Raw genomic sequence first — 24,235 nt, forward strand, 5'->3', positions numbered from 1 at the left:
GATGCCTGATACCTGATTCCATCGACACCTCATGATCACACAGACTGGTGTGCTTCTTGTGGTTTTGTTGCTTTTCTTTTTTTTTTTTTTTTTAACAATTTATTGGGGCTCATACAATTCTTATCACAGTTCATACATATACATACATCAATTGTATAAAGCACATCTGTACAGTCTTTGCCCTAATCATTTTTTTCTCCTCTTTTCTTTTTTTACATTTTATTAGGGGCTCATAAAACTCTTACCACAATCCATACATATACATACATCAATTGTATACAGCACATCCATACATTCCCTGCCCCAATCATTCTCAAAGCATTTGCTCTCCACTTAAGCCCTTTGCATCAGGTCCTCTTTTTTTTCCCCCTCCCTCCCCTTTCCCCCCTCGCTCATGTGCCCTTGGTAATTTATACATCGTTATTTTGTCATATCTTTCCCTATCCGGAATCTCCCTCCCCCTTCTCTGCTGTCCCTCTCCCAGGGAAGAGGTCACATGTGGATCCTTGTAATCAGTTCCCCCTTTCCAACCCACTCACCCTCCACTCTCCCAGCATCGTCCCTCACACCCTTGGTCCTGAAGGTATCATCCACCCTGGATTCCCTGTGCCTCCAGCCCTCATATGTACCAGTGTACAGCCTCTGTCCTATCCAGGCCTGCAAGGTAGAATTCGGATCATGGTAGTTGGGGGGAGGAAGCATCCAGGATCTGGGGGAAAGCTGTGTTCTTCATCGATACTACCTCGCACCCTAATTAACCCATCTCCTCTCCTAAACCCCTCTATGAGGGGATCTCCATTGGCCGACACTTGGGCCTTGGGTCTCCACTCTGCACTTCCCCCTTCATTTAATATGGTATATATATACATATACACATATATACACATACATACACACACTTATATCTTTTTTTTTTTTTTGCATGATGCCTTATACCTGGTCCCTTGGCACCTCGTGATCGCACTGGCCGGTGTGCTTCTTTCATGTGGGCTTTTTTGCTTCTGAGTTAGATGGCCGCTTGTTCACCTTCAAGCCTTTAAGACCCCAGACACTATCTCTTTTGATAGCCGGTCACCATCAGATTCTTCACCACATTTGCTTATGCATTCTCCTTCTTTGTTTTCAGTGATCATGTTAGAGAAAGTGAGCATCACAAAGTACTGGGTTATTAGAACAAAGTGTTCTTGCATTGAGGTAGTACTTGAGTGAAGGCCCAATGTCCATCTGGTGCCACAATACTTTATAAATAAATATATGTACACAGATCTATTTCCCTATCATTATATGTAAATATATTTACATATGTACATACCTGTATTTAGATCTCTATAAATGTCATTCGCCTCCCGGTTCGTTCCTCTTGTCCTACTATAATGTTTGGCCTTCGTTCGTTTGGCCTTCGTTTGGCCTTCGTTCCTTTTGGCTTAATTGCCCTTAATAATGTCCCCCAATAATCCTATGCCCTCCTTGCCTTTGATTTTAGGTCACTTGTTCTTCCCTTGTCCCTGGGTTTGTGGCATCATCCTCTCCCATGTGCCCCCAGAGCCATCGATCCCATTGTTCTCTCCTCCAGATGGTTTATCATGCCTATCTTGTCCAGACAGACATGCGTAGACAATAATATGCACAAAACAAAGCAAAGAAAAACAAAAAATAAAACAACTGAAACAACAAAACCAAAAATAAATAAAAAACCAACAGCAAAAAAAGAAAAGACCTCAAATAGTTCCAGGTCTGTCCGTTGACGTTTATGTGTGTTTTCTAGTCGAGTCCACTGGGGTGCCATGCCCTGGCCCCAAAGTCCACCTCTGGTATTCCTCGGGGACTTTGTTGCTTTGCTCCCCCTGCTGTTCTACTGCATGCTCATGTGTTTTGCCCCCGTGCAGTGGGGTTGGATCAGATGCGCTTTTTATTTTAATGATCAAACAAATCAAGGTAAAAAAAATTGAAGAGCTCCAGATGGCACCAGTCCCACTTGTCTAAATCCTGGTGTGTGTCTAAAGAGCAGTAGCCAGTGAGGATGGCAGGTGGTGGATCCAGATAATTGCAAGCTTGCGAACATGTCTCCCATTTCTAAGTCATCCTTAAAGAAAGCCCTCCATGCGGTCGCACAGTCCTCAGGGTAGCCCAGAGGAGCGACCAGACCCCCTGGATTCACGCTTTCACCAAGCTCTGGAAATGAGCAAGGATGCGTTTGGTTTGTTCTGCAGGCCTTGTCACTGACAGTGGTACTCTTTCTGCTGTCTGCTCTTCAGGTTGGCCTTTGGCTGATTTCATGTAATCTTTGATGGGCTTCTTTTATTATTACTATTAAGAGATCATTTTATTGGGGCTCTTACAACTCTCATTACAATCCATACATCAATTGTATGAGGCATATTTGTACCTATGTTGCCATCATTCTTTTCTAGACCTTTACTTTCTATTGAGCCCTCGATGGGCTACTTGCAGGCTTCTTTTGTGAAGCTGGTTCCCAGCAAGTGATAGTTCATGGCAATATGGGCACCAGTGTTTCCTGTGTTTCCCATACCATCACCTCCCGGGCCTTCAGCATGCCCACCTGTGAGAGAATCATCACTGAAGCCCTCTGCCCTACGCACAATCTTCCCCACAGATGATCTGCAGTCTCTCGGATCTGGTGAACATCAGAGAACGGCTCCTCAAGGCTGCTGAGGTCCCGGCAGATCAGGAGTGAAAAGCCAAGGAGCTGTGGGATATATATGATATATATATATATCTCATCATTTTCAGGCCATACAAATTTATCAACTTAAAAATTAGCCAGCTATCTTTGGGCAAACGTAATGAACTCACCTCTAATGTAATGGCTGGAACTGCTTCTCTTTTGTGGGGCATGTGATGCTAGCTGGTATTGATGATTTCAGGGAAGGGGGCAGGAAGTTCCCCGTCCCCTGGTAGATAATCTTGATAGCAGCTGGGAGATGGTGGTGGGGGTACCTTAGCAGGAGCCCCGAGCTAAGAGAGGTGCTTGGTGCAGCCCTAGTGACACTTACAGGGGAGGGAGCAGCACGTGGAAAGAGCCTGCATTATCATTTTGTCTCTTATATTTCAAACTTAATACTAAAGATGGTGCTAAACCCAAATTCCCATAAGCACAGATGAAAAAGACCCCAGAAAAACCTCTTCCAGGCAAAGGACTAGGGAAAAGATAGAAAACTCTTAGATAATAACCACTTTACTTGAATCATATGTCATAGAACAAACTGTCCCGACCAGCATAGGTTAAATGGGGCTGGGCAGGTGTGTGTGTATGTGTGTGTGTAATTGGGCTTCCATGCTAAGATTTTAGATTCTCAGAGGAAAGCAGGTGTTCAGTATTGTTTGCTCAAATAGTTGAGGGCAAGAAAGTCACTCTTATTTGGGAAAATCTTCTATTAGTGAAATGAACTGTTTACCACGTCGCCTTTCAGACTGCAGCCAAGGGCCACCCCTGCAGGCAGGCCTGTCTAAGGGTAACAGTCTTGGTCTGCCAGGCTAACTCGTTTATGCAGAGCCACACATCTACCTACAAAGGAGTCCGGGAGTGAGACTCTACTGCTATGAAAATAGAGGCACATGGATTTAGAAGGATAGCCAGTAATTGGTTGTAGGATTTTATAAAGTCTATGACTCCGGGTGAATGATGCACCCTTTCTTCTTTCATTACTGAGTGTGCCTGTGTAACAAAACATGCACTGAACCATGCCTGGCACAACAGTAAATGCTAAATACAGTCATATTATTAGTCTTTTTATTACTAATCTAATCTTACAACGGGGATTGCTTTATCAGTTCACTGCCATGAGTGACTCCTGTGGTTTTCTGAGGAAGGAATTCTTTATGGGAATAGCAAGCCCTGTCTTCCTCCCCAGGAGAAGCTGGTGGTTTTGAAGTGTTGACCTTGCAGTTAGCAGCCCAAATTGTAAGAACTACTTCACCAAGGCTCCTTAGTTCACCAGAAACTCTGAAGTTGGTATGAGAAGAAGGGTCTAGACTGCCGCCTTCTTATCAGTTTTCTCTGCTGCAGGAGTTTTGGGGTCAAGTTTCATGGTGTAAAATATGTGTCTTTAAGCTCATAGTCTTTGAAGATAATCCTCTCCTTGAGAGTCCAAATATAATCATTAGTGTCCCCATCTTAAGATGATTACAGGCCATTCTGACCCCCCCTGTACCCATGAGGATTCATGACACTCTTGTAGGGTTTGATTGGTTTCTCTTGATCCCTCCTCGAGGGCTTGAAGCCGAGTCTTCCACATTAATGTAGACATCAGCCTTCCTTCACTCTCTAGAGCTGGGCTTGCACACGATTGACGTCTTTGGGTTATGCGGTTCAATAAAGCTCGTGGTAGTGTTATGAATGAGGGCGAAAAGAAACAAGAGAGACATCGTAGTCTCTGAAGTGTCCAGGTCACGTCTGCCACAAAGAGTTCCGTATTGTCCTTTCTCACTGCTTGTCTCCTGTTACCACCTGCCCTACTGCTGGGGCCTGCTGCAGAGAACAGTGTCGTCTAGTTCTCCCTCTCCCTGCCAATGAAGCCCCGCCTCCTGCCCATGAGATTTCGTAAGTTGCTGACTAGTGGGTTTGTCTCATGGCAACCTTATGTATGAACTGTTGCCCAGTCCTATGCCCGCTTCTTTATGGTTCGTATGTTTGCATACATTGCTGTGGCTGTTTTGTCAATTCTTTCATTGAGGTGTCCTTCATTTCATTGGTCATCTACTGTGACAGTGACATAATCTGTCAACTTGAGAAGGGGTGGAGTCTAGCCTGGCAATCAGTTCATAGCCAATGAGGCCTCTGTTTGGGCATGGCCTTCTCCAGAGGATTCCTCATTGGAGGTGACACACACATACTTGCTGTGAGACATTCCTGATGACAAGCCAGCTACACTGGTGGAGCGAGAGCCCTGGAACTGAAGGAGCCATGTGGAGACCCACACCTGCACTGAGATGCTTCCACCACCACTAGTTCCACAAGACTTTCCACCCTCTGGCCTATAATCTTCCTGCATTCAGCGGCATTGCATGTGTTTCTGAGTCTGAAGAGGAATTTATAGACTGGCATCAGACATATAGGCTAATATCAGACTTATGGACTTGATCTGGACTGGGCTAGGATATTTTCTTAATGCAAAATTACTCTCTAAAGCTCTTTCTTGTACACATAAGAGTGTCTATGAATTTGTTTCTCTAGTCTACCTGCCTGGACTAACACATCACTTTACTAAACTAGATGCTTTCTTTCCTGATGATGTACCCAAAGTTAATTTAAAAAAAGGGGGGCAGTTAATATGGAAAAATAAAAAAATAGCTTCATGGATGAAAAAACAAAACAAAAAAACCCCTTCAGATCTAAATATTGGTCTGAGTGGAAAAACAGGAGGAAAGTAAAACTGAAGTGGCCTTGGAGTCTTTAATGACATACATGTTCATTTCAAACAAACAAACAAAAACCTAGAAACAAAGTAAGTGAGTGGAGGTCTCACCATCTTCACATCTAAGAAATATTCTGGTTGTATTTCATCTAAGATTGTTTGCTTACTCTTTTGACAACCCATGGCGCATTAGATATTCTTTGCCAACTTCACATTCTGTATGTATCAACCCTCTATCTTTCTTTTTCATTATCCAACTTTCACATGCACGCAAGGCCATTGAAAAGACCACACTTAGGTCAGATATACCTTAGTCATCAAAGCGACATGATGATGCCACCAGAAGTTAAAATCTCTCAACATTTGAAAATCGAAACCAAGCAAGCAAACCGGAAACAAAGCAGTCCAGGGGCAAGGATAACAATGCAAAGTCTTCCCAAGAAAATTGCTCTTTATCTTTTAGTTACAGTAAAGATTTCATTTAACCCATTCTCTATGCTCTCCTGGAGCCCTGGTGGTTACAACTTGGGCTGCAAACCATGAGATCAGCAGTTCAAAACCACCAGCTGCTCCTTAGGAGAAAGATGGGGTGTTCTACTACTGTAGACAGGCACAGTCTTGGAAACTCACAGGGACAGTTCTACTTTGTCCCACAGGGTCGCCTCGGGTCGGCATCCCCTCGGTGGCAGGGAGTGAGCATGCTCTCTCCTAACTTGGACCCTACTCTTTTAGCTTCACCTCTACCACACCTCTCTTTGTAGTTGACCCTTTCAGGACTTAGTCACTTCCTCCACCATGGTCTCACCAGCCTTCTAGCCTTTCCATATCCTGAGCTCACCACTTGGCACCTCCCCTGCTTCCTCACCTGGAAGAATCCTACAAGTTCTTTAGATATAAACTTAAAGCTCATTTCTTCTAGGAAGCCTTTCCTAGATACGATGTTCTTCCTGGGTCCTACTGTAATTTCTTGTACTAGGCACATGGCACAGCAGTTATTTCTTTAATTATCTTCCCGAGCTGTGAGCTCTTCATGAGCGGTACCTTTTCTGTCCTACTCCCCTTTTGTATGCCCAGGGCCCAGAAGAGATCTGGCACATTGTGGATGCTCAGAGAATATTTGAATCAACGCCTGAGTGCATCCCCTCTAATCCCCAACTCCCTGTGCTTTTACTCCTCCGTCCACCCTTCTATCCACCCCTGGTATTTTCCATCCTTCAGAGCTGCCATGGTGACCTCCAGAATCTCTCTGATCTGATTACTGATCACCTAAGCCCACTGAATCCAGCTCCGAACTCTTTTTCTTTGATAATTGCCATAGCTGCCTGCTCTCATGTCATTGCCACCATCTTAATTCAGGCCATTGTCATTTGTACCCTGGATTACAGTGATGAGCTCTAGAATGTTCCCTCAACATTCTCTTCCAGACTCCTCCCCCCAACTTAAATGCCACATAATAGCTTGAGATATTTTATTAAAAAGTAAATCTTATATTTCACTATTTAAAGTTTACCAGTGCTTTCTCACCATATATGGGGTCAATTCCAAATTTTTAAGTAATGACCTCTGATACCATCCATGATCTAGGTCTAGTGCCCTCTCTGTGCCATGCCACCCCACCCCCCGCTCTTTATGTACTAGACATACTGTAGGGTCCTCCAGTTTTCAACCACAGCGTGTCCTTTGCGGATTCCTATCCTTGCACTTGCTGTTCCCCCAGCCTGGTCTACTCTTTCCACTCATTCTGGCCTACTGAACCGCTTCCTCTTTTACATCCCAGTGCAAACCTCTCTCCCTCAAGGAGATCTCTGCAACAGCCCTTTCCAGGCCTGGTTATGTCCCTTTGCTATATGTGACCCCAGGATAAGTTCTCAGTAGGAGAGTCTTCAGAAAGTTCATTGAGAAAATGGAATTAAAAAAAAAAGAAAAAATGGAATTCAATGACAATGCATTTCCCCCCAAACTTTTTGAAGCCCTCTCACATACATTCCATTTTTCTTTTTCAAATATTACCACACCGGACATTCTTGGTCCAAGGTCTGCTTTCCCTTCTGTGCTGTAAACTTAGATCTTGTCAGTAATCCTGCCTTTCTCTTCACCTGTCTTCCCAGAATGTCTTGATTTGGATTTGGTGCTTAATACATTTTTGTCTAAGAAATGGCTGCATTGGTCACCTGCTGTTTCCTTTCGCTCTTTGATTTGACCATAGTTTTGAGAAGCCTACTTATGATGTGGTCTGTAGAAGTCAGACTATGTGGCTTCTTGCTCTGTCCCTCCAACTCCTGGCTGCTGGGAATTTCCCCTTGCCCAGCAGTTGTTCTCCCATTTCTCCCTGGGAAGGTGGTTGGGCAGCATATGGTGGTTAGGGTAAGGGACGCGTCATTCTAAGAAACAAGTTTATATTGCTGGGACTGGAAAGGGGATTCTTGACTAAATTCCTAAAGAAAGATGAGGGTTTCTACTCGGGTAAAGAGTTCCCGTCTCTCCGGTCCTATTGGGTGACTCGGAGTTGGAATCGCACTCTGGCAGTGAGTTCGGTTGGTTCGGGGCCCTTCCTTCCCTCAAAGAGCGAGCAGGATGCTTTGTCATCGGACCAACTTCCCTGAACTTTTCCTCCCCCGGGGGTTTTCAATTGTCTTAAAACTTCCTCCTTATCAGTCTTTGTGGTCATTCTTTTCTTTGGAGAAAATAGTCAAGAATGCTCCTTTGGAATCTCAAAAAACAGTCACCGTACTTTCTGAGCTGATCTCTCTGCCATGAATTTAACTGGTCCTGCAGATTCCTCAGAAGATACTGTTCTGATCGAAACTGTTTCTTATAACTAGATGAAGATAAGAACTATTAGCAAAATATGTCTACTGCCATTTCTGGATTGGAGATACATGTTTAAATATGTTTTACATGGAACAAACCAGTGCATGTATGAACAGGAACCTCCTGTGTGTGTATATAATGAGCTCTGGCGTTTCTGTGGGCTAAACTTTGGACTGCTAATCACAAGGTTGGAGGTTCAAACCCACCAGTTGCTCTGATGGAGAAAGATGAAGTTGTCTACTCCTGTAAAGATTTACAGTCTCAAAAATTTGAAGAAACAGTTCTATCTGACCTCAATATATGTAAACTAAGTATTTGGTAGTGGTAGTGGTAGCAAGATTAAGTTCTGTACAGCGTGACATAGATTAGCTTAGTTGCAGACTTATTTTAAAAAAGGTAATTTATTGGTATAAAAAATTTAAACATATAAATACAATATAAATATTTCTTTAAAAATAGGTTTAAATTAGCAGTTTATGTGAGGTAAGCTGATACATTCTATGAAATGATCTGCCTCTGGGAAGGATGAGGGTATCCAAGGTACAGAGCCATTTTACTGTATTATTTCATCTCCAATGCATTTCATAAAAATATAAATATATCATTTTTATAAATTAACTCGACTTTACATATTTAAATATCAATAAATTAAAATAGTGTCCTAACGCTCATTTTTTTTTAGTTCTTCATAGAGAACAAAATAAGTTATGTGCCCCCCAGCCATGTATCTGACCAGGTGAAGGAATGCCCACGAACTGCAATGACCATGAATGTCCCGGCTACATTAGCCGAACAGCCCTCACGCTGAACTGAATGAACTTCTCCAAGTTTTGAACGATGAGGTTAATCATTGTATTCTTCAGCCACTTGGTGTTTAATTGCCATTTAGGCAGCTCAGTGGTATTTGTGGTCGAGTCAAGGGTGGCTATTTCATTTGGATGCTTGACCTGAAGAGGGAGAAAAAGACAAATGCATCATTTCAATGTTTAAGCAATCCTAAAAGACAGGTGCTTTGGGCTGTGGGCTGTTTAGGGAACAGGTAGATGAGGTTAATTGGGGATGCCTGCCATGATTTATCCTATGGGCTGAAGCGCTTCTCGTCTTGGCCCACCCTGCCTAACCCCTTTCAGAGAAACAGAATTATCATCATCTCTTTGTGGCTCTATCTCCCATTGACCATAAGCATCTTGAAGGCACCAGTTGAATCTTGGTCTATTATTCTGTTACCTGAAACAGTGGTTGGTAAACAGATGGAATTTCATAGCTACTGGTAGACTAAGGGACTGAAGGATGCATCTGTGAATGCTCAGTGGTGGCCCCTTCAGTAATCTCAAACTCTAATGCTTCTCCCTCTTCCCCATCTATCCAGAATCCATTGAGAATCTACTCTGTTTTTGGCTGAGGACTCTGGTCTAGGAGTGGACAGAGGATTGGTGAGACCGACAGGAAGTGAAGAGTTCAAAGTTCCACGTCCCATCCTGCAAAATGTGCTGCAGGAGCAGCACCAGCGTCACCTGGGGATTGTTAGAAATCTTCGGCCCTGCTCCAGACCCTCAGAGTGAGACTGCAGCGGATTCTGTGCAGGTAACGTGTGAGAATGGACGCCTGGCTAAGAAAGGCCAGGTAGCTCATTCCCATGCTGTGTAGTGACCCTTCCATAACTTAGCATTTGAATAGGTAGTTGGTGGGGGACCAAAGCCTGAGGCACAGCTTTGGGTGACTTCTTTGCATTAACTCCTCTAGTACAAAGTAGGGAAAAAGAGCTAAAGCAGCCATGATGACAAAAAAGGCAAGGCCAATAATTAACATAATTTTTTGAATCTTTGTTCTTCGTCGCTAGGGCTCACTGAGAGATGTCTCCTGTCTCAGAAAATAGACTTTTCACAATTTCTTAAACTTACAGAAATAGTTTAAAAATCCACCTCATTTAATGTAGTTTTAAATGCATTTATCAACAGATCAATGGTGTTTAATGCCCTTTGTTGAAGGTATGCTACCCCAAAAAATTTTAAAGAAAGAAGAAAAAAAATTTTATCCGTTGGAGACTCATTCTCTGATCCTTCCTTCACATGGCTCCACTCTTTGTGAATGAGTCTGCATGCCCAAGACACTTACGTTTTCCTTCAGGAGCTGGATCAGTGCTCTGGTGCTCTTCAGCACACCTGAGAGCTTTCTGTTCTCCTCTTCCAAAGTGCTCCCCACGAATTCCATGTACTTGTAAAACTGTGAAAGACCAGTGATGATTCTCCTCAGGCAAGTCTCCTAAGAGGAAAGATAATGGAAAATTTGGTTATTGTCAGGAAGATAGAAAAGATTTGAAAAGTTAAAGGAGAGATCATTTGGCTATTGGTTCCTTTGCCTTCCAGGGAACATATTTTGTGAGCATTGTGTTTTGGGATATCAATAACACATATGCCCCATTTTCCATATCTGTGTAATCAGTTCCACCCAAAGCCCAACAGATGCTAGGATGTGGCCCTGGAAGCCCTCCCCGCTGGCTGCCCTCCTGTCCTTGTCAGTGCTAGGCGGAGACGTGCTGCATGAACTCATCAGAAGTCAGTGCAGGTTATCTCACTGTGTGGAAGAAGGGTGTAGAGAATGACCTTAGCAGGAAGGGAGGGAGAGCAGCGGTTTTGCTGCAGGCAACCAAAGAGGAGAAAGGTCATCATATCACCAAACCCAGGACAAACTCGCTAAACCTGCTGAGGTTTCGCCCTGGCTACTTCTAGATTGAAAACTTGAGCTCAGGGAGGCCATTTCAAACCACGTCTGTTAAAAAATAAATTGCTTTTTTTTTAAAGAGTTTGAAATTACCTTCTCATGAAAGCTACCTAACTTATACAGTGAACCTTGCCTCCATCTTCTCTATTGCCTGTGTGCATCTGTAGGTGCAAGGGCTTGTGCCTAAGGAAAGGTGCAAGGGCTTGTACCTGATGAGCTCGTACCTTGTTGAATCCATCTTCGAAGCATTTGTCTTCTTCTCTCATCTTTGGAAGGTTCAGATTGTTTTCTGCCAGTGCTTCCCTGCTGTTTTCACACTTGTCATACTTGTCACACATCTGGGGAGGAACATCATAATCTTTCCATTAAACCAAACTCTCTCCTACCAAGTGGATTTCAACTCAAAGCAACCTTATAGGCCAGACTAGACCTGCCCCAAAGTGTTCCAAGACTATATTAGAAATCTTTACAGAAGCAGACTGTGACATCTTTTCTCCCGCTGAGTGGCTGGTGGGTTTAAACCACTGACCTTTTGGTTAGCATCTGTGTGCTTTCATCACAATGTGCTTCAAACAAACAAACAAGCAAGCAAACAAACAAAGAAACAAACAAAACAAAACCACAACTCCCTGCTGTTGAGTCAGTTCTGACTTATCACGACTCTATAGGACAGAGTAGAACTGCCCCTGTGGGTTTCTGAGACTATAACCTGAAAGCCTCATCTTTCTCTCTTGGAGCAGCTGGTCGTTTTGAACTGCAGACTTTTTGGTTAGCAGCCCAAAGCATAATTCATTATAACATCAGGACTTAAAGGTAAGGTTCTCAATCAGTGAAGCGCCTCTACAAAAAACACCACTAGAGGGCCCACTCGTGTTCTACCACAGCCAGGAAGTTCTTACAGAAGAATAAGATCACAGCCACGCAGTATCCTAGCAAACCGGGTAAAATATAATTCATCACATGTGGATACCAGAGCACCCCAACAACTTCAGTCTTGCTATTTCTCTGGAGTCTCGGTTTCCTTAGTTCCAAATGGGGGATAATAAAAATGCCATCTTGTTCAGTTCATCAGGAAGATTAGATAAATTTATGCAAAGTACTTGGCATCCTTAGTACTTAATAGAGATCATCATTTTGATGATAATGTGGCAAATATAATCCAAGCCATAGAATGTTTCAGAGCGTGGAGACCTGTGAGATTAGCTAGTTCAACTTAGGATTTTACAGGGGGACCCAGAGGTGGTGGGGAATTTGCCCAAGTCCAGGAAGGGAATCTGGCAGAGCAGGAACTGGAATGCAGTCTTCTGTTCCCTATGGCTGTGTCCTTTCCAAGTTACCAAACCAGAGGCAGATAGATACCTTGCATTTAAAGCCTGGGGACTACAAACAACCAGCACGTAGATACAGAGGCCGTGATTGGTAAGGAAATAGTCAACTGGAGCTCACTTGTGTCGACTTTCACCCCAAACACAAGAACAAAGTGTTTGCCCAACCCTGCTGGTGACGTTTCCCCTGCGTGGGCTATCTAGTATCCATACAGCCCCCTCTGAGCTGGAGCACCTTTGAGAAGCCCTCACTGCGTCTGCACGGCCCATAAGGTCGGCAGCTGTGCTGAGACGCTGCGCAGTCCTTTCAGGTGGGACTTCCTCAAATCACCCCAAAGTCCCAGGGCGAAAGGAAGGCTAGCAGACCTTCTTTTTGGTTCCGGAGAAGGGACGTGTAGAGCTGGGAATGGGGCTGGGACCATGGACTCCAACTCCGTTCTGTGTTGCCCAGGAAGGGAAGCAATTCTTGAGACCCAAGAGCAGAGGAGGAATGCAGAAGACAATTGCCCCCCACTTGGTCCTCAACTCTAACCTGTCCCCCGAAGACTGACTCTTCCCATTGGCAAAGATCTCCCCACGCCCCTGTCCACCTTCCGGCACAAGAAGAACGCGTATGGCAGCATTTCCACACACACAGTCAAGCCTACCCACCTCCTTTCGCAGTTCCTCCACTTGGGAGAGGATGAACATCAAAAGTTCTAGGGTTTTGTTTGAAGAGGTGAGCGGTGGTGTGTCTGAGATGGCATCGCCTTTAGAATCTCCTTCCAGGGGTCTCGGCGTGGGGAATGCAGAAGCCATCATCAGGAGCAGCCCCAGGGAGAAGGCTACTGGACTGAAGGTGCCTGTGTCGGAGGGAAGGAAGAGCCGGACTGAGCTGCTTGCACAGCTGGGAAGCTGAGCTGCTGGTTGCTGGCTGGCCGCCAAGCTCAACTGTGGACACACCACCCGCTCCCTCCCACAGCCCAGGGCGGCCAGGCAGTCCCAGGGCTTGGGATTTCCTCCACTTACTTGTTGAGAGGGACTTCATAGTTGAGTTTCTGACGGGCAGATGCAGCGCTCTTATGTTCTGGGGGGCTCAAGGGGAGAATGAACCTCAGACATCTCCAGTGTCCTATTTATTGGGGGTTGAGAGTCTAATATTGAGACTCATGGGAAAATCCCACATTAGATAAATCTTGTTGGAGGGTGGGTGTGGGGCCGGGGTGGGTGGGGCTGCTTGGAAACATTAAGATTGTGCAATGTGACGTCCTTTAACATCACAGACCTCACGACCGGTGGAGGGGGGTAGGGTGAGGGGGCTATGCTGCTGATTGAGGTCATCATCCAGCCTTATCCTAGACGCAAGATCACTCTTTCTTTCCTTTCTTTTTTTTTTTAAAGTGACTCAGCACTTTGGGCTCTCTTGAGAAAGTATAGCTGAAGTCATGCCCTAAGTCTTACAAGGGGGGGAAAAAGGAAAAGCTAAGTTGAGTATGCTTTAAAAAAAAGGCAAAAACTCTCAATGATCAGATTAACAGGTCAGGATATAGATTTCCCGTTAATTTGTGTCTGAAAACACCTAAAATGCTCTGACCTGAGTTTCCTCAGCAGACACCACAACCACAATCCACCAACTCGAGTAAAATCACACTGCCCGTCTTCTGCTGTGCTTTTCATTCCTAGTGGCTTGAGCAGGGATCGCAGAGCTGTCTGCTGCCTGGAATCGCATGCAGTTTTCCTTGGAGTCTCCAGGTGGAGCACACAGGAGACTCCTTTCTGTAATTTTGGCCCTTGCCAGTTTCCCCCCCACCTGCACCAGCCCGGCTCTCTTCCTAGTGATACTAAAGGACCCTTCCCATGAAGACTTCAATCTCTGTGCTCGCGTGCTGTCAGCAGGGCCATCTGGGTGGCCCAATTGGAGAGTCTCAGAGGTGCCTGGAGGGCATGGGGTCTACTGAAGCTTTCCAGGCACCCACACCCAATTGGTTTGGGCTCAGATGGGGAGAATGAAACTTACCTCTTTAGTCCGGATCATCGGTTGAGGGAAGGACCTTGGCTTCTTGTGGAACTTGTGGTCACAGCTCTGGTTCCCGGTATGACTTGACTTGCTGAATTCACAGGTGGCTGGGATGGAATCCTAGAGAGGGCTCTAAGCTCAGTATCATGCTCTCCCTCCAATGCCTGGACTCTTTGTGGGACCCAGAGTGCATGACACCTCTTGCAGGGAGGTCCTTAGTCTCATGCAAATAATCCCATAGACCAGATAGCTCTTATGTTGTACCAAAACATTATTTACAAAACATGGTGTTAACATTTTAATCAGGTATTTGCCTTGCAAAAGATATCTCTTCAGGATTGCTAATACAATGACCGCTACTGAGGCATTTGAGATATGAATTGATTTGCTGAAGTTTTGTTTTCCTAATAACATTAGAGAAAGTGAGGTCACCCATCCTTTTACAGACGACCTAAAGAGAGAAGCAGCAGTCCTGGAACTGGGTTTTTAGTTTGAGAATGAAAAAGGGGAAGGATCCTTTGGTGGTTTTGTTTTCAGTCCTTTGGAGAGAGAGTGTTAGGGTCCTGTGATATATCAATTTAGAAAAAGGTTCAGTTGATCTTGGAGGGCAGCCAGCTTAGAAAGCAAAGCTCTTGGCAGTGCCAGGCTCAGGTCTGGTCTTCATAGTGTCAACTCTGATGTCTTCACTGCCCTAGCCTGGCCCCTGATAATGCTGGTCTGACAGTGAGGATGTTCTAGGGCTGGGACCAGCTCCCCAAAGGCCTGGATGGACCACATCTGCCTTGTGTTTCTAAATCAAGGGGAGCTGATATCCAAGGATTCAAAAAGGTAGTAAAAACTTGGTGTGGTAGGCTGAATACTGACTGCTCAAAGATGTCCAAATTCTAATCTCCAAACTGGTGAATGTTACTATACATAACAAAAAGTTTCGCAGGTGTGACGAAATTGAGACTTTTTAATAAAGAAATAAACTTGCAGTCATCGAGTTAATTCTGCATGTAGTGACTCTATAGGACAGCGTCGAATGCCCCGTGAGCTTCCCAGACTCTAGATCTTTCACAGGAGTGGCAAGCCTCCTCTTTCTCTAAAGGAGTGGTTTCAGACTGCCGCCCTTGTTCCCAGCCAGGAAGGGGGGACCCACTCCTAGGGCAGCTGAGAGATAATGAGATAATGGGTAATTGACATGGCCCCAAGGCAACCAGGAGAGTTCTCTTCAGAGGATCTCAAGGCAAGAAAGTCTCCTCTTGGAAGGAACGTATCTTTTGTGAAGAGTCCTTGTGGTATGGTGGGTTGTTTGGAGTTGCTAACTGGTAGGGCAGCAGTCCAAGCACCAGCCACCCTGTAGGAGACGTGCTTCCCACTGCAGTAAAGATTGGCAGCCTGAAAACCACAGAGGCAATTCTGCTCTGCCCTATAGGGCCTGTGTGAGCAAATTCCATAGCAGTGAGTTTGGTTTGTTCGCCCACCCCAGCACCTTGATCTCTAGTGAAACTGCTAATCTATAGAACTGTAGATAATAAATTCCTGCTTTTTAAGAAAAACAACAAAAAAAGATGATGCGGGGAGACTGTGACCTGAGTTCCCTTTCCCTACTGAAATGGAAAATCCCAGGCATTTTAGGAGGGAAGTGGCCTCTCCTGGGGGCAATGGGTGCAGGGACCCTCCATCTGGCCCCTCCCTCATGTCCCTAGCGCAGTGGTTCTCAACCTTCCTAATGCCACAACCCTTTAATTCAGTTCCTCATGTTGTGGTGACCCTCCCAACCATAAAATTATTTTTGGTGCTACTTCATAACTGTAATTTTGCTATTGTATGAATCAGGCGACCCCCGTGAAAGGGTTGTTTGATCCTTAAAGGGTCGCGACCCACAGGTTGAGAACTGCTGCTCTAGCGCAAGAGCTTGGCAAAATCTCAAGATGTTAAGTCCACAACTCGGGCTGGTTTGCTAAGAAACTGCTCTAAAGAGCCCAGTGGCCCTTCTTCCTCGCAGGTGAGGAGGCTCCCCAGGCTGAGGGCCAGCAAGCCTGGCGCTTTACCTCTTCTCTAGCTGGGGGGCAGGCTTTCTCTGTTAGTGGCTGCTGGTTCTGCTTTTATCATTAAGAAACCTCAACTTGCCAGTCAGGAGTAATTAGCGAATTTGTTCTCGCAAAAGTCATTTGAGAAAAAGTCATTTGTTCTCGCAAAAGTCATTTGGTTTCTCCAAAGAGCTCAGTTCTTGGTTCAGTGTCATGACAGAAACTCAGCATGCAAAAGCATTGATTGGTTCCCTCCACCCTTTCCCTCAAAATAGAGGTACTAAAACCCCATCTGAAAGCATCACATGTCATGAATGGCAAGACTGGGGATTCTGCTGGCCGGGTTGTGATGTGAGCATCTCCCCTCCTACCCTTGCCCTTTCAGCCACTTGCTTGTTACAGAGAGAGTGGCTTCATCCTCTGGATGCAGCCTCAAATGCGCTCTCCCCAGGAAGATGAACCCAAGAGAGGACTGTCTCTTTCTCTTCTTCACAATAGAATGATTTCCATGAAGTGCTTTGGACCCATTGAAAGCTCTTTAGTTCTGACTCTGTGGCTTAGTATTCCCCAAGAAAGGTCCAACTTGAATGATTAAATATGTCTCAGAAGAATTCAAATCCAGGTAAGAAGATCCAATAACCAGGCGATTTCTTCAAACTGTGAATTCTAGCTTGAATTCTATAGTGTGTGTGTGTGTGTGTGTGTGTGTGTGTGTGTGTGTGAGAGAGACACAGCAGAGTCCTTGGACCCTCGACCTACAGACCTAAAGAGGAAGACCCAAGCCCAGTCTGTGTAAGGGTTGGGGATCCAGGACACGTGTGCAGATTGTTAACAGTTGCTTTGGTTGGTTACACCTGTGCTGCTGGGTCCTGCATGGTCCATGTCTACATAGCAGTCTTGTGCCCTCACAGGGGACTGTGGGATGATGGCCCTACCGCCCTATCCTGAAGGCCATGTTTCTTATGTGGGACCTTCCTGTGGGTGAGAAGGTGGGGAGGATGCAGTGACAGGAGGGAAGGTACAACTTGCTACATTAGGCAGCTAGGCAAGCAGAAAGGGTGTGTGGCGAGTCTTCTAGGTACATGGTGAGAGTTTTGGTGGTGTTCTCATGAACATTTATTTGTGGAAAATCATTCGCAAAAGTTCATTTGGGAGCTTGGTTCCTAATCTGTCACTGCCTCTGGGTTCTTCCCTCCTTGTAAACGATCACCAAGTCAATTGTCTCTACCTCAAGTGAGTCACAGCCAGTGGCTGACTTTTCTGGAAACAGATTGCCAGGCCTTTCTTCTGAGGCATCTCTGTGTAGACTCAAACCTCGAATTGAACTCCTTAAGCCGATGGGACTCTTTTGCATAGCTTCCTCTCTGTGTGACATGCTTGTTTACCAGAGCCCCAGTGAAGCTGTTGAAGGTGCCAAACAGGTAGTTTGGGGATAGTCAGAGTTCATTAGTAGATTTGAATATGGGGCTTGTTTCTAGTCTGGCCGTGCATGGGCATCTGTGGGCCTTCTTCTCTGAGAATGCCAGATTCAGAAGGAAGGGAGGGCTTTACAGGACCAGCAGACACTTTTGGCTGAATGTGGGGTTTCCTTGAACCAGTCTTGTCTTGTCCCTACTTTTCTGAATCCCGTGTGTCTTGTGCTTTGGGAGTGTAGCTGTTGGCAAGTGTGAGCACTGTAATGGTGGCTAGCAGAGCTCTGTTTCCTCTGCTGTAAACAGAGATGGGCAGAGCAATGCATTCTAAATTCCCTCCTAAGTTGAGCTTTTTGGGAATCTACTGTCTCCTATTAATAGGACTACAGGAGTAAACCTCTCTTCCAATTCATAGTGACTCTGTAGGACAGAGTAGAATTGTTCCTTAGAGTTTCCAAGACTCCAAATCAAAAAAGACCAGGGAGCAGACAGCCTCATATTTCTCTTGAGTACGTGGTGGGTAGTAGCTCAATCAATGATTAACCCACAATACCCCGGGGCTCCTTCACCATAAGACCAAATGAACTGCCATTGAGTTGATGCTGACACAAAGAGACCCTATAGAGAGTTTCTGAGATGGTAAACTTACATCTTTTTTCCTTTCTTTCTGTTTTATTTATAGACTGTTTTCCCAAGAGAAACTCAAGCACTTCTTTTGGCCTACAGGGCTAGACAAGTGGAATGGCACTGGGTTACACGTCAGGATTTGCTCTTGACTGCTATGGGAGTTGGCTAACTACTTCTTTTTTTTTTCTTTTAACATTTTATTAGGGGCTCATACAACTCTTATCACAGTCCATACATATACATACATCAATTGTATAAAGCACATCTGTACATTCTTTGCCCTCATCATTTTCAAAGCATATGCTCTCCACTTAAGCCCTTTGCATCAGGTCCTCTTTTCTCCCCTCCCTCCCCGCTCCCCTTCCCTCATGCGCCGTCGATAATTTATAAATAATTACTTTGTCATATCTTTCCCTGCCTGGCGTCTCCCTTCACCCCCTTTTCTGTTGTCCGTCCCCCCAGGGAGGAGGTCACATGTAGATCCTTGTAATTGGTTCCCTCTTTCCAACCCACTCTCCCTCTACCCTCCCAGTATTGACCCTCACACCCCTTGTCCTGAAAGGTATCATCCACCCTGGATTCCCCATGCCTCCAGCTCCTATCTGCACCAGTGTACATCCTCTGCTCTATCCAGACTTCCAAGGTAGAATTCAGATCATGGTAGTTGGTGGGGAGGAAGCATTTAGGAACTGGAGGAAAGCTGTATTCTTCATCGGTGCTACATCACACCCTGACTGACTCATCTCCTCCCCTAGACCCCTCGGTGAGGGGATCTCCTGTGGCTAACAAATGGGCTTTGGGTCTCCACTCTGCACTTCCCCCCTCATTCACTATGGTAAGATTTTTTTTTTTGATGATGCCTTATACCTGATCCCTTCGACACCTCGTGATTGCACAGGCTGGTGTGCTTCTTCCATGTGGGCTTTGTTGCTTCTGAGCTAGATGGCCGCTTGTTCACCTTCAAGCCTTTAAGACCCCAGACACTATCTCTTTTGATAGCCGGGCACCATCAGCTTTCTTCGCCACATTTGCTTATGCACCCGTTTGTCTTTGGCGATCGTATCATGGAGGTGTGCACCCAATGATATGATTTTTTTGTTCTTTGATGCCTGATAACTGATCCCTTCAGAACCACATGATCACACAGGCTGGTGTGTTCTTCCATGTGGGCTTTGTTGCTTCTGAGCTAGATGGCCGGTAAATTTACATCTTATAGAGTGGCTGGTGGGTTTGAACCAGAACCTTTATGGTTTTAAGAGACCAATACCTCTACCACAGTACCCCAGGACTCCAACTACAGGGCTCAGAGTGACACTAGATAGAGTAGAATTGCTCCCGAGGGTTTCTGAGGCTGTATAGTTTGATAAAAGCAGAAAGCCTCATCTTCCTCTGAGTGGCTGCTGGGTTCCAACTACTGACCTTGAGGTTAGCAGTCCAATGTGTAATCAACTACATCACCAGGGCTCCTTAATTGTGGGGCTAGGAAACTGAAAAATAGTTAACTAATGTCCAAAATTCTGATGCCTTATTCTAGTTCACACCCAAAGAACAGTTTGAAAACCTGGTGTGTCTGGTTCATGTTCCATCCAGCTAACACGCCCAGGATCTTAGTGGCTGCAGGGCAGGCCAAAGTGGTTCAGAAGATGCCAGAACCTCAAACATAACAATTCAAGGAGGCAGAGGCAGCAGTTATGATATTTTTAGCTGGCATCCAAGCAAGAACAGAGCAATATCCAAAATTAAATGTTTCTAACTTAAAATAATTAATTATTCAATGAATACATATTCAAATGTAGGTGTATTACCTACAGGTAACTATTGTAAGCATTATGGTATATGCATCCTGGTCATTTTTCTATGTAATTACACATACAAATCTATATGAACAAATCTGTCTTGGAAGAAGTACAGTCAGAAAGCTCCTTAGAAGCAAGGATGATGAGAGACTGCTATCATATTAGTAGGATGTGTTATCAGGAGGGCCCAGACCTTGGAGAAGGGTGATCTGCTTGGTAAAGTCGAGGTCAGTGCAAAGAGGAAGATGCCCAACAAAATGGATTGACACCGTGACTACAACAATGCACACGAATACAGCCACGGCTGTGAGCATGGTGCAGGGCTGGGCAGTGTTTTATAGGAAGCCTTGATGGCAGCATAAACAGTATATTAAATACATTATATACTGAAGTCACATAATAAATAAATAAAATTCTTACAATAAATAACCAGTCAGCTACAGAAAATGTTCTTAGCAAAATCAGAAGGAAGAGAAAATATATTTACTGTACTAGTATTTCATGTATCTTTCAGGCATCCTAATAGCACTGGGGTTTAACTGATGGAAGATTGAACCTGAAAACTGGTCCCCAGAGGAAAGATGAGGCAGTCTGTTTCCATAAAGACGTACAGACTCAGAAACCCTGTGGAGCACTTCTGCTCAGCCCTATAAGGCATGCAGGAATCAACTTGATGACAGTGAGTTTAATATACTTATGAATACTGTAAGTTTATGTCATTGGTTTACAAAATGAATCATCTTTATGATGAACATGCTAACCAAAAGACAAAACTCGCTCTTATCCATTCGAAGCTCACTCACACTAATCCTCTCTGACAGGGTAGAACTACTTTGTGAATTTCTGAGATTCTAACTCCTTCCCAGAGTAGAAAGCCCCACCTTTTTCTTGTGGAGTGGCTGATGGTTTGAACTGCCAACCTTTCAGATTACAGCCCAGTGAGTAACCACTGTGCCGCTAAGGCTCCTTGGCAGGCTGGAGAGGAGGATGGGGTGAAATTGGGCTTTGGTCTCAGAGGGAGTAGAGGTGGATGAAGTTGGGGAGGCAGGCACATTTGGGTTAGCTTTATATTCAATGAAAAAATTGCATTTAAGTGAACCTGTGAAGTTCCAGCCCATGCTGTTCAAGCTTCGACTGTCCATTGTTTGAGTTGCGCGGCCGTCTCCCTCCCCATTTCAGGCGCTTCCTTTCCCATCAACGTAAGTTCCCTACTCTGAGGGCTCCTGCAAAATGTTCAAGTTGCTGGTGTCACTTTGATCCCCTGCAGGCAGTTCTTAAAAGAGTATAATGCTCACGGTCGACTTTTTCTTTTTATTAGTGAAGCTAAACCATTATTTGATTTTAAGAAGACTGCAGGGGTCTTAACGAATTTTGGGGGGACAGTAGTTTCAGGGGTTCATCCAACATTCATGGCTTCAGGAAATCTGGCTTCCAGGAGAATTTGAAATTCTGGCTCACATCCCCCCCCCCTTTTGATCAGTATTCTTTTATAGAATCTTTTATTAAAATGTTTAGTAACGGTGACTGGTCAGCATCCAGTTGTTATGGTCTCAGGACAAAGGAGGCAGTTGTCGCCATCCATTCCATCCCTGCCTCTCTTCTTCCTGTTGTTCTAGCTCAGGGGTCGGCAAACTCTTGAGACTGCAGAGCCAATGCTGCCCCTCACAACAATTTGAAAATTATTTGAGAGCCATAAATACATTTTAAAAACACAAAAATCAGCATTATCTGAATAATAGTTTTAATTTTCATTGTCAATTTTACTTCAGAGCCATATGTGTGAACCTCCGAAAGCGCTGTATATGGCTTGAGAGCCACAGTTTGCCAACCAACTCTAGGTGACAGAGATCAATTGTTTTAAGTTGGATGGCTTTCTTGAAGGGTTTTTACAACACTGGGAAATAAGGCGATGTGCTAGGAAGTAGATTAAAAGCACTCAACATACAATTAGGTCAATTAACTGGGCTATTTCTTGAAACCATGATCCTAAACCTCCAAACCAAGAAACCAGATCCCAAGAGGGCTTATATATAAACAGCCTTAACAGTCATTCTTTTTCTTTGGTTGGTTGTTGTAATACATATAGCAATCACATAATTTTTGACAATTCAGCATTTTACAGGTGCACCTTTATCGACAACAATTACTGTAACTGACTGGGCAATCCTACCCATAATTAATGTGCGTTTCCCGTTACTGTTACCCCCCACCCCTAGGTTCTTTGCTGTTGTTGGGTGTCCTTGGGTTCATTCTGACTCACAGTGGCCCCACGCACAACAGAATGAAACACGGCCTGGTCCCGCACCATTGTTATGTTTGAGCCCATGTAGCAGCCGCAGTGTCGATTCATCTTAATGAGGGTCTTCCTCTTTTTCACTGCCCTTCTACTTGACTAAGAATGGTGTTCTTTTCCAGGGACTGGCCTCTTGATAATATGTCCAAAGGACATGAGACAAAATTTCACCATTGTGTTAGTCTAGGTTGACTAGAGAAACAAATTCATAGGCACTCACATGTGTATAAAAAAGAGTTTTATATATAAGAGCAATATTAATTAGGTACCTTGGCTTATACTCGGGTCAGCTTATATTCGAGTATATACGGTAATTATTATCTGGGAAACTAGAAAAACTGATTGTCTCGAGTATAAGCCTAGGGTAGAAAATGCAGAAACTATTGGTAAGTTTCAATAATTGAAACAAATGAAAATAAAATTACTAAAAATTGAGACATCAATGGTGTAATGTATTTAAATATTTATTTTTAAATAAAAAACATAAATAAAAGGACAAGTCACTTAACATTAATAAACCAGCACAGTAAGTGGAAAATAGGTTCAACAAAAACAATGAGGTATCAACAATGATCCCTTAAGAGTACTATTCTCTGAGCTCAATCAGCAACCAAGCTAAAATGTAGAGTTAAAATCCTTCAAAACTGGATTCCTCATCATCATCCATATCCCAATGCAGAGCTTCAGCTGGTGTGAGGTCATCATAGATGCTGGCCTCACTGAGATCACCATCATCACCATCACTGCTGTCATTTTCATACAAAGCACAGTCTTCACTGCCATCCATAGCATTACTAGTACTACATTTCTGGAAGGCACGTCGCACCATATCTTCTGCAATGTTTTCCCATGCATCTTGAACCCACTTTGCTATTAATTCTATGTCAGTCTTCATGAGATTTCCTCCTTTTGTTAGTCGAGCTTGACCAGATGACATCCATTCATACCACATCCTTTGCACACAGTCTTTAAAAGGCTTATTCAAAGATACATCCAGAGGCTGCAGTACAGATGTAAGCCCACCTGGAATAACAGCTAAAGTAACTTTACTAGATTTTGCCAATTTTTTTTATGTCATCTGATAGGTGGGCTCTGAACATATCCCAAACAAGTAACAATGGCTTTTTCTTTAAGGTCGTCGGTTCCAAATTTCTTCCAGCCATTTTTTTGTTCCGTCTTCATCCATTCAGCCTTTAACATGTGCATGCACAGTAATTCTTGGTGGGACATTGATCTTTTTAGGCAAGGTCTTTCTTTTAACAATAATGACAGGACACAGCTTAGTTCCATTAGCCAAACATGATAGAACAACTATAAAGTGTTTTTTTTTCATTTCCTGTGGTTTTAAGAAAAATGTTTTCTCCTAAAGTTGCCACAGTTCTGTTGCTTAGACGGTCAAAAGTCATGGCAGTTTCATCCATATCCCCAATATCTGCCAGGTCATAATTATAAATCCTTCTTTGTTTTATAATAAATGACTGGAATGGCATAATTTTTCTTCAAGGTCTTGTGGGAAATCTTTGTTCATTGTCTCAAACATCGTAGGCCAAACTTATTCATGAAGCAGGTACACCATCCTGCTGATGCAGCAAATTTTTCAATGCCTGATGCTTTATATTTGTCATCCTTAGCCATTTGTAGAGCACATATGCGGATTCCCATGCGTGTTACGCAATAACCGTTTTGACGACACTCCATAACCCATTTATGCAATTCACTCTCTAGAGCCCCATAAAAAGATGTTAAACTATGACGAGCTCTTTTAGCTTTTGGAATCTGTTCCAAGTTAGCCTTCATTTTCTGCCACTCCCTCACTTGCTTTTGGTCAACACAGAATTCCCTACTTGCAATACTGTTATTGCTC

General features: G+C 44.2%; 1 protein-coding gene across 1 annotated transcript; it reads right to left on the bottom strand.

Annotated features, from left to right (window-relative positions):
• Nucleotides 1-8,568: 8,568 nt before the first annotated feature.
• Nucleotides 8,569-13,348, bottom strand: LOC142456941 (interleukin-6-like). Its single transcript, XM_075558315.1, is given in 6 exon segments — nt 8,569-9,133; nt 10,302-10,448; nt 11,132-11,245; nt 12,884-13,074; nt 13,241-13,303; nt 13,306-13,348. Coding segments are annotated over 6 exon segments (711 nt in total). The 5' UTR covers nt 13,334-13,348; the 3' UTR covers nt 8,569-8,965.
• Between the last annotated feature and the right edge of the window lie 10,887 nt (nt 13,349-24,235).

This window comes from Tenrec ecaudatus, chromosome 9 (assembly GCF_050624435.1).
Source record: "Tenrec ecaudatus isolate mTenEca1 chromosome 9, mTenEca1.hap1, whole genome shotgun sequence".
Lineage (NCBI taxonomy): Eukaryota > Metazoa > Chordata > Mammalia > Afrosoricida > Tenrecidae > Tenrec > Tenrec ecaudatus.